Here is an 11,473-nt window from a genome sequence, read left to right as displayed (position 1 = left end):
TATCTTGCGCGTTCTTTTGTTTTGCTTGCTTTTGAAATTGGAATATGTACTGCTCAGCCAAATTGAATTTTTAGGACATAAATTTGGTTTTAAATGTCTCTTATCATAATCATAGGTGATGCATGGTTAAAGTATTATCGGCCTTCTTTATGTGTTCGGATTAGGTTATTCAGAAATTCTGCCTTTCTGTGTTCTGTTTGACTTGGATAGGTAATTCCTTTGGTTGGTACTCATGGTTAGTTTTCAATTTGTTGTTGTTGTCACCTCTGTTTTTGCTTGCTCTGGCTTGTGTTTGGGGTCTTTTGCTTCCACCTTGGAAAATGTAATTTGTGCTTCTGAAAAAGTAGATTGAAAAAGGCATTCTGGGAACTTATTTTACAATTTTTCTGACCATAAAGGGTTCGATACAACAAATTGGGTTTTTAGTATCCAGAATTCATTTTTAGTACCATAAATTTGGGTTCACAATTTATTGTTCTATTTCTGTTAGACAAGAATTGAGACAACAAGTGCGGGAAACAACTCCACAGAATTAGAGAAGAAACCCATCCAACTGTATATTTAGACTATGCATACTGCTATAATACACAAGGCATGCATGCCGGGAAAGGGAAATCATATTAATATTGGAAAGTGAAATCATATTAATATTGTAAAGGAGAAGTCAATTTTATTGAAGTACATACTTCTATGTCAGAGCCCGACTGTGAAATGGGTTTCTTTATAGCGATCCTTAGGCCTACACGTTTTCTTGCTGTTCTTTTATAGGGTGGGGTTACTGTTCGAATGGCAGATGTTGCTGGAAATGTACTGCTGGTAACAATAGAGGGCGACGATGCATGCCTTGTCAACATCGATGAGTTACACTTGGTAAGCAAATTGCATGCTTTCCTTTACAGTTGAAGAGGTAAACTTGCTACTATGAGGATGTATCCACTGAATTATGTTGTAATTAGGTTGCGGTTTGTCACGTTTTGGAAAGCTTTTGTTTGACGTATATGTAAATGGATCAGTAGGCTCATTTCAAGGCAATATCTTCGATGGCAGCTTAATTCATTGGGAGAAAGAGTGCATGTGTGTTTGTCTCCTTTCTCCTTTCCTTAACACTGGCTCTTTCTTCCCTACTCTTCCTCCTCAACTTCCTATACCTACCATTCTAATGGTACAGGCTTTTATCATTTTCTTTTCTCTTGTACATCCCTCTTCCTCTATTTTCTGCATGCCGTGATTTTTTGCTAGTAGCATAGCTACATCTAGTATAGCTCTTATGGAATTTTGTATTAGTCAACTATTTGATTTATGTAATTATATCCAAGTCTTAGTTGTATTTATTTATTTATTTTTTATAATTGAGGCGTTGGCATCGAAGTGAATGCAAGCTTGATGGGGTTGATCTTCATTCCCTTTGTGGATATAAATGTCATGGACAGACATTATCTTTCTATCCTTCTAAGTAATTAACTAATGATAGCTTTAGACACTAGTTCGTAGCTGAAGTTGTTAATTTTACAAAACCTTGATGCCAATCCAGATGCCCAACAGCAGTATATTGTTAGCATTTTTCCATGGTGACTGCTAAAGGGATTATCAGAAATTCTTAGTTGGTCGTTTGTTTCTTTTATTCTTCTTAAGTTTGTGGTTTTTATTTGAGGGAGTTATTTATTTTACATAAACATAGTATTAGATGAAGTTTTAACCTGCATATTTCTCGCTGCATATTTTTGGCGGTAGTGTGAATGCTAAGTGCTGTATTTTTTAAATATTCTTTCTTTTCTTAGCAAATCATTATTCTTATTACTATGATTTTATACACATGAAATGATGGTTTCTTTGTCTAGTGTTTGTGTAATTGATAAAATCTCAGTGGTCTTTGTTTGAATCTCTAGATGCTTCTGGTTTGCTGCAATTAATTCTGGGAAGGGATCCTAGATTGTTATTGGGTCTTGAGTTCATAGGACCTTTTTTTCTTTTTTCTTTTTTTTTGTATATTTTTCTGAAAGTTATTTAGTGATGCAGCTTTTTTCAGCTTTTGGATTTGTGCAAAAGATTATAACCTTTGAGAAAGCCGGATTCCAGGTCTCTTATCCTTTTCTGTTTTTGGTCCTTTTCCCCTTGTTCTTCCAGCATTTGAGTAGAAACTCAGTTTGTATATGATCCTTTTTTCAGGCGCTGGTACAATTTTCAGATACAGAGACAGCCTCTTCTGCGAAGAATGCCCGTGATGGAAGAAGCATTCCTAGGTGACAGTTGTATTGATTGTTTGACATGGTATTTAGTCCAACTTCTATGGACTGCATGGCTGTTACGTGGTGCGCATGCATTCAGACTGGTCACCATTGGACCGTTAGACAACATTTGTGGTATAAGCTATCTGTCAGACTCCAGCTTGGTTAAAGTTTTTTTGCCCCACTTCTATCTATAACATTTTCGATTGAACATGTGGATAATATTGGCTTGCTGTGTTTTTCCAACAGGACCATTCTTTATGTAGAAAATGTGCTATGTCGGACCTTTGAATGGTAGATCCTAGCACATTCATGTGCTCCACTGACATAGCTATGCGCTTTATATACCTTATCAGTTATCAACTGTGCCTGCATTAGGATTTACTGACATTTTTTGTCCTTGGTTTCAGTTATCTTCTTCCTGATGATGTGGGACCATGTACTACTAGGATCACATATTCTGCCCACACAGATTTGAGCGTGAAATTCCAGAGCCACCAGAGCAGGTATTCCTGTTTCTTTTTACAAGCATTAACAGTCTGAGTCTTTTTACTCCTAATTGTTTTGCGTGTAAGATGCATATTTCCCTTTTCGGTTGTACATATATTGTGTATGCACTTCTTCCTCATTTGTTACCTCTTTTTCATCCTTCTTCCTTATCCTTTGCTGCAACCCTTCTATCGCCATTTTGCTCACATTATTATAACTACATTGCAGGGACTACACTGATGCTGACCTTCCTATTGCTCCATCAGTCATTGACAGAAGTGGTCAGGTCAGGCTTTGGGAATTGACACCTCCTTCGTTATATAGGCTTCTACTAGGTGGCACTCGGACAATTCTGTAGGCATTTTAGTGATGGGCAAAGGTGTTGAACAGAGTACTAATTCTTGATTTTCACATAAGAGTCTTCCTATGTCAAATATTACTATTATTCAATGTTAATTCCTTTAGATGTTTTGAATGAGTTTTCATGCACAATAGCATAGCACGGCTACTGCCGAACTTGGTCATGCTTGTGATTCATGACTTGCAATTTTTATTACTTCGACATGCTTAAAATCTATGAAATTTTACGTGGTTTGATTAAATGGAATTGTTTTGTCATCATTGCAGTCAACGGTGGTGTTGGATGGGAAAAAATTAGAACCAGAGAGCAATGTTCTTCTTGCATCTATTGATAACATGCAGAATGCTGGCACCTTGGACGTTTTACACATGGTACTTACGATCACATTCTGAGATTAAAGTCTTGGTTGACTCTTTTGTTCCCTATTATTATTTTTTTTCTTTATATTTAAGTCATACTCTTTTCTTTTGTTTTCTAGGATGCTCTCGCTAGCGCAAAAGTTTCACCACCAATCGGTGCAAGAATACAAGTGTCAACTTCTGAAATGAAGGTTAGATCAATAACCCTTTTTCCAATACATATATTTTTCCAACTCATATTTTTTTTTTGTCATTGCAGGACTCCTTTATTCAAGAATATCTTAATGTTCTAAATACAGCAAACAAGTAAGTTTTTATGTTTTATGCAGAGTATTCAAATTAATGACTGATTATGTTAACGAGCTTAGCCCCATGAAGTGACACTTCATTGACACTTGCCCCTAATTAATGTAACCAACGGGAACAATAGATTCAATTATTTTCTGACTAACAGATTTAAGCATTTGTTTGTAATAAACCTTTAAAGTTTCATATATTAGTCTGTTGATATGAGATGTATATAAAGTCTATTTTGTTTGCCATTTTTTAACATACGATATTGCTAACCTGTATATTTTTGTTTGATATTTTCTTTTTCTTTTTCTTTCAATTCTCTTATCAATAGGGAGAGCTTGAAAAGACTAAAGGGAATTGGAGAGAAGAGGGCTACCTATATTCTTGAACTTCGTGACGAAATACCCGAACCATTTAAGAGTGTAAGCTGAAAGATTTTTAAAAGAAAAATAAATTAATTCCTTAGTTGATTTCAAACGCTCATAAGACTTTTTTTTTTTTTTTCCGACACAATTTCTGTTTCACAGCTTGATGATCTGAAAGAAATTGGACTTTCAGAAAAGCAGGTAGTTTTCTTCTCCTTTATTTTTATTTGGGGTAAATTCTTTCATTTTTTTTTTTTTGGAAGTATATTTTTTTTTTTTTGTCTGTTGAGTGACATCGTCAATTACTAATTGTGGCACAAAAACAATAATATTAATTGCTTATAAAAATAGTACTAATTACAATTAACTGTGCTTCTTTTATTTTCTATACAGATACAGGGATTAATGAAAAGGTGGGTGCAGAGCTTATTTGATAGATAATATGTAGTTTAATTTCTGATATGTAAATATTTTGTAGTCCGCCTATGGCTAGGATACTGGGACCAACTTGAGTATATAGAACACTGGCATGAAAACAAGGTTTTTGTGCATGGATACTGTGTATGTTACTAGAACTTCTGTTGATGGATTATATGTGTCACAAGACCAACTTAGTGCTCAATAATGTTCAATAGAATAGTCATTGAGCAAACCAATAAGTCAAGAATCAGCCTGATCATTCCAAAATAAACATACTCAATGGCTATGAAGTCGAAAGATTAATAGATAGCCGTGAAGTTCAAAGTGTTAAAGATGTAAAATCCATGCTGTTTATTAATTAAACCAAATGGAAAATTCCACTTATAATGTCAATACTAATCATGTTAACCAAATGTCAATGCATTGCCAAAAAAGAAAAAAGAAAGAGAAGTTAATTATAGGATACTTTCAAATTCCCTCGTGTTAACCAAATGTAAATGCATTGCCAAAAAATAAAAAAGAAAGAGAAGTTAATTACAGGATACTTTCAAATTCTCTCGTGTATAACTGGCGCCCCTTGCGAACGAACCAAACATTACAGGAAATTGGTACAATGTAAAGTAGGCAGTCAATTAGTTTGGAACTATTTTATACAGTCAATATCATTTGAAAATCGATCTCTCAATATGAAACACCATCTGGTAATCTTAATTGCTGGTATGCAAAGAATGTTTTTTTGGACTTTAGCTCTGCCAATTTTCTACAGTCTCAACAAATATGAACCAACGAAATTACGACACATTTGATGATGTGCATTAGCACAATTCTTTAACATCATAGAAGTCCATGGAGACTACCAAATGTTACAATTTTTGTCAGACAGATAAGCAGTAATGGTAGCAAAAAAAATTAAAAAAATAAAAAAATGGGGGGAGGGGGATAAGATGAGAAATTAATAGTATTACTGTTTTGGCTAATCAATGAATTGACAAATTGTCCAATTCTTTGTTCTCTATACACTCAGGTAGATAATGTGTCAAAGTGAGATCATCATCGGGATGAGTACTTTGGTTTTACACATAATTATTTCCTTTTTTCTTTTTCTTTCTCTTCAAGTAAAATAATTTATCTTGCAAAGCTCATGCCCTATGTTTTTTGTTGGATATTCCCACAAGATCATGCTTGATGACAGGTGTATCAAATCCATATACTTTAGATATATTCCTAATTCAAATCATCTCTAGCAAAAGTAATTTGCAATTATGAATCTCCACATGAAATGGGTTCCAAAGCACTATCATAACAACCTAAGTAGGTAAAGTGCCTAAAAGATAATATCATCTAGCAAAATCACCCTCAAATTCTAGAACATAAATAGCCCAGATAAATTAACTCTCACAAATTTTGAAATGCCATGGGCATTTAAATAACTCAAAAATAGCTACACTAACATCAATAAACCCCTAAAGAGTATACTGGAATAAGAAAAAATCCAATAATTTCATTAAAAATAACTGCAGCATCATGATGACAGTAAATGACAATTAATTATGATGATGGTTCATACTTTGAGTAGTACTTTTCGGCTGCTCCCCCCATGACAAGCCATCTAATATTGTGCCGGGCAATAATGTCCACAATCCCTTTCTCCACGTTATCCATCTCAATCCAAACTTTATCAGCCTCTACCGGCAATTAGGGGTGTAAACGAGCCGAGCTTGGGCTGTCCAGGCTCGGCTCTTTTATTTTTGGGCCAGGCTCGAGCTCGAGTCGAGCCTGACTTTGCTGTTCGAGCTCGGCTTGACCGGGATGGAACCCTGTTCGAGCTCGAGCTCGGGCTCGTCTACTTCTTTTTTTTTTTTTGGTAATTTAAGCCTAACTTTAAGAAATCCGCCCAATATTTTATGGGCAACCAAACAAAATTGGTCCCTACCATAAAATTAGCCTAACTTTAAGAAATTCGCCCAATATTTTATGGGCAACCAAACAAACACATCAAACTGCAAGGAATCTCACATTTACAAGGAATCTCGACCCACCCAAAATTGATCCCAACCCTAAAATTAGCCTAACTTTAAGAAATCCGCCCAATATTTTATGGGCAACCAAACAAACACATCAAACGGCAAAACCCCAAACCACCCACCACCCAAGAAGAAACAGAGAAAAAATAACCGAAAAAGAAAAGAAAAACCCACAAATCTTATCACCTCCTCCGACTCCGATCTGCGGCGTATTGCGAGAGTGAAACGTCCTCCGAGAGTGGCGTGGACAACGGGGTTGGCAGCGGCAAGTTCCTGGAAACCGGGCACGAGCCGTTCAGCTTCAGCCAGGCGTCGAGGTGTGCGGTGGTGGTGGTGGATGCTGTTGGGGGCACTGGGAGAGTGGTAGGAGCGGCAACAGAGAAAGGAGGTGAGGAGGATGGTGGAGAGTCTGTGAGAGGAGAGTCGAGAGAATGGAGAGATCTGTCGAGAGAATGGAGAGATCTGATAGATTTAGGTTAAATTTGGGTTTTCTAATTTACAACCGTTGGATTTGGAAAAATAATTAAATTTTAAATATTAACGGTTGGATTCGTTTTACCAAAAACTTATCCCATGTGGCTGTGTCTACTTAGATCTGGTGTGCTTGTTTAATATGATCCATTGATCATGTATACGTTTTCAACATTTAATATTACTCGTCAGATTAGATCAAACAAAGCAAGTTCACGGTGTCTCAGTTACACCATATATATTCTTCTTAGTAAATACTTGATAGTTGTCATCCATTAATATCATCCATTGGCTATTAGATCATCAAAACATTTTGGACGGCTACGATTACACTTATATACCATAGATCAAATTCAAATTCAAGTAAATTATTAAATTCAATAAAAAAATCAAAATTTAGAAATTAGGAATAAAAATTGTGTTATGTAGTATTATTTAGGGTTAGTTTGTTATTTCAATTTTAAAAATTACAATTTTAAAAATTGTGTTTTTTTCAATCGCGTATTTTTTTCTTCTTCTTATTTTAGATTAAGTATTTTTTAAATTACAACGCAAAACGCTTTATGTCACACACTCACACACACTAATCACTATTATCATATTACATATAGTATTATTTAGTTAATATGTTAAAATGTTAATGCTTAACACGGGTCAAGTATATAATGTCAATATTAATATATATTGTATCTTATATGTAAACATTTATATACTTATATGGTTATATGATTGTATCATTATCTAATTTATATGGGTAATGGGTCAATGTTAATTGTTATAACTTATATACTTATATTATATGTTCTCATTATCACGATTCATGATATATGATTTAAATTCAAATTGTTAAGTTTTTACTTACCGTAAATTGTGATTATAATGTACAAATTATAAGAAACACATTAGTTACTTAATTATTAATCATTTAATCTAATAGTAATACTCAAACTCTAAGTAATAAATTCATATGATCTAATGGTCGTACACTCATACTTAAATTTTATGATCATATTATCTCACAATTAATATTAATATTAATATTAACTTAGATCTAAGATCATGTGATACATCATATATGTTTTATAAGAATAAAGTATATAATTATAATGTATTGATTAAATAACACAATAATTTATGCAGATATACCATATGATTATATAATGATTAATGATTATGTGATATATACGATTTCAATTTCCAAAGTATAAACTATCTAATTATAATATTTGTATTAAATGACACAATAACTTGTGCGGTTGTACTATATGATTATATCATATGATAAAATGGTTAATGACAATATCATATATATATATATATATATATATATATATATATATATATATATATTTCTTATATGTTTTTATATTAATATATACATATATTATATATATAATATATATACACACATATACATAAACAACAAAAAAAACCAAAGGTATATAGTATATTTGTTATTGTTGAGTAAATGAGTAATGTTGATTATATATTGTTATTTGTTACTTAATAAAAAATATACGAGCCAAGCTTAATAAGCGAGGCGAGCTTTATACGAGCCGAGCTCACGAGTTAGCCGAGTCGAGCCGAGCTTGCTTTGTTTAATATTCGAGTTAGGATTTGTGTTCACGAAGTGCTTCATTTAATATTTAAGTCGAGCACGAGCCAAGCTAATGGGAGCCGAGCCTGAGCTTGCTCGCGAGACGCTTCGCTCACTTAACAGCCCTACCTACAATTACATTTTACTAATAATTTCAAAAGTTTAATCTATTTTGTTAGCTCACTTTTCATAAGAGCTCAAAAAGTAATAAGCGTGTTTTTAACTCAAAGATGTCCCAAATTCCAAGATCATCTCTTGAAATTTTGTGCATCTAGCCGTCTACTTAGTCCATGTGCTTTCCCAAAAGATTCGTTTTGCACTTTTCCCTTGCATTGTCTACTGCAATGGCAGAATTGGTTGACGTCGCAATTTATCTATTTATTTTTATTTTATGTAGTACAATTTCAAAAAACCCTAAATTAACAATCGACATAGTGATCGATAGGCCTATTACAAAAGATTTGGGATTTCTCAGAGTCTGCAAGACTAACAAAAGTGGTCACTAACTGATCCGTATGTGCTATGATGGCTTAGTTTTGATTGGGCCACTAAATGGAAAAAAACATATCACGTCAGGCAATTTTGTCACTCCTGTGGATGGTGAAAGGAAAAAAAGACCAAAATGAACCTTTTGGAAAACAAATGGTCCAATTTGATAAACAAAAATTTTACTTTTGGTGATTTTTCAGGGACAATATATTCTTGAACTCAATATGCATGTACAATATATACATATGTATCTATCCGTGCATGGGTGTGCACACTACTTGTGTATGTTAAACTTTTAGAAGGTTTTAGAGTTCAATCGAAATTCAAAGCTGGTAATGAATTGAAAAATAATTATAAACTGTTATGCTTCATAATTCGTATTGTTCCTTGAAATATATGTTAATGAAACAAAAAATTTAATGCCAATGAATACACGCATTGTACGTGGCTAAAGGCTAATGCATACACTTACTTGGTAATGAAACTATAAAAGGAAATGATACCCTTGCTTGCACAAGATCGAGAAGTTATTGATCTAGAAATTCATGCAACTTTTGCCATTCAACTTCCCGGATGGCCTTACTAGCCTGTTGCTTGAGTCTGTCCGCTGCATACAAATATTAAGTAAAAATCATAGTTCCTAAATTATGTGATATATTATTAAGTAGGTATTAGTTCCAACAAGTCCCTTACACCAAATTATACCAAGTAACAGGAATCATAAAGTACAATAGAATATCAATGAGATTCAATATTTTATATCTAACATGCTAATAAATATCAGATTATATATATTTCATTTGATCACTAATACATAGATTGTTCATCAGTCAAGAGATCAGACCCACAAAGTATCAGAGCCTAGTGTTGAAAATATATATGGAAAATGGAAAATTATGAAGGCAAAAATTCGGACTTCAAGGCTTGATCGCAATGAGGATTTCTTTAGAACATATTTTGTCCCATTTCTAAAGTGCTAAAAGAATTAGACAAAATTGTTCCTAGATACAATGAAGCCAAATAGTTACTCCAGAATATTACCTTCTAGAGTAACAGAATAACACCATTTGGATGAGAAATTACACAAAAAGAAATTTGTATTGAAGACAAGATCACATATGTTGCGTCTTCAGATATGATTATTTAGTCAAATTATAGTGATTTTGGACTCATATGATGGTACTAAATAATTAAATTCAATAGTCACGAACTGTAACCACCATATCCCACTGAATGGTCACTTAAATGACTGCACCTCATAGCTCCTAAAGCCCATTGCTATTGTCCAAGCGTGGGCGGCATTGCCGCAGCTAAGCCGTTCTTCTCCATCACTCAAATGAAAAATACTCGCCGTGAAGTGATTAACTTTTTTATTTTTTATTTTTTATTTTTTTTATATCTAGCCAATATAGGACAACTTTTCTTCCATTCAATTCAATACTTTGGGTTTCCTCCAAAATTTTGAATTAACTTTGATAAAGTAAATCTGACCAATCAATGCACTTAGTTAGATAGGAAAAATATGTTTTATAATTATCTTAAATACTCAAAATAATTTATTTATTTATTTAATAAATTCTGACACCCAGCAATCAACAGAGCCTCCAGAAAATCACTACGCACATTCAGATCACTTCCACCCCAATAATAATAAAACACACCAACAAAGAAAGAAAAGAAAAAAAAAAAATCCATGTTTGTTCAAACCCAAGAAAGAAAAAACACAAAGAAAGAAAAAGGAGATGATGACCATGCGTCGACAGTACATGCAAAAAACCACATTTCATTACTTTGACTGATTAAGATAGAATAAAAGAAAATAGGAGAAAATCAAATAGAAAGAACAAAATAAAGAAAATAAAGAGAAAATTAAAATTACAAAAAAATAGAGGACAACGTAACAAAGGAAGATTTTTTTTTTAAAAAAAAAAAAAAAAATAGGGGCAAAATTAATAAAACACCATTTTCTCACCAAGAAAGGGAAAAAAATTAATGAAATAAAGGTACAAAAATTGATGTAGAAAAATTGAAAAAAGACAAACGTTTTTCTACAACAAAACAAAAATGGCATAAACAAAATAATTAAGAAGATGAAAAAGGGTAAAAACAATAATGGAAAAAAGAAGAAAAAAAATATGAAGAACCAAAAGAAAGGCAACATATGCAAAGAATAACAACCTTTCCTCATAAAAAAAAAAAAAAATAAAAAAAATAAAAAAAAAACAACCTTTCCTCAGCACATAGAGAGAGAGAGAGAGAGGCCTGAAGTCCTCGCTAGGGTTCCTCTCGAGAGAAACTGCTAGAGACGAGGGATTAGTCTCCTGTCGTAAAACGGCGTAGGAGGTTTTGGTGTGGTGATCAGGTGACAGATCGGGAGGA

General features: G+C 33.3%; 1 protein-coding gene across 5 annotated transcripts; it reads left to right on the top strand.

Moving 5' to 3' along the window:
• Positions 1-24: 24 nt before the first annotated feature.
• On the top strand, positions 25-4,699 carry LOC132168738 (polypyrimidine tract-binding protein homolog 2-like). 5 transcript variants are annotated; one of them, XM_059579769.1, is made up of 12 exons: positions 25-210; positions 769-870; positions 2,017-2,076; positions 2,167-2,240; positions 2,636-2,731; positions 2,943-3,000; positions 3,342-3,446; positions 3,554-3,625; positions 3,694-3,740; positions 4,060-4,150; positions 4,256-4,294; positions 4,487-4,699. In XM_059579769.1, the coding sequence occupies exons 2-12, from the start codon at positions 787-789 to the stop codon at positions 4,532-4,534; spliced, it is 774 nt and encodes a 257-aa protein (XP_059435752.1). In that variant the 5' UTR covers positions 25-210; positions 769-786; the 3' UTR covers positions 4,535-4,699. The 5 variants fall into 5 exon arrangements, with proteins under 5 accessions (XP_059435752.1, XP_059435750.1, XP_059435751.1 ...); XM_059579767.1 differs by lacking the exon at positions 25-210 and adding an exon at positions 957-1,162 and having other exon boundaries at positions 781-870; XM_059579768.1 differs by lacking the exon at positions 25-210 and adding an exon at positions 1,014-1,162 and having other exon boundaries at positions 788-870.
• Positions 4,700-11,473: the final 6,774 nt, after the last annotated feature.

The sequence above is a fragment of the Corylus avellana genome, chromosome ca2, assembly GCF_901000735.1.
Source record: "Corylus avellana chromosome ca2, CavTom2PMs-1.0".
In the NCBI taxonomy this organism is placed as follows: domain Eukaryota; kingdom Viridiplantae; phylum Streptophyta; class Magnoliopsida; order Fagales; family Betulaceae; genus Corylus; species Corylus avellana.
This window is presented reverse-complemented; position numbering and strand designations above follow the sequence as displayed.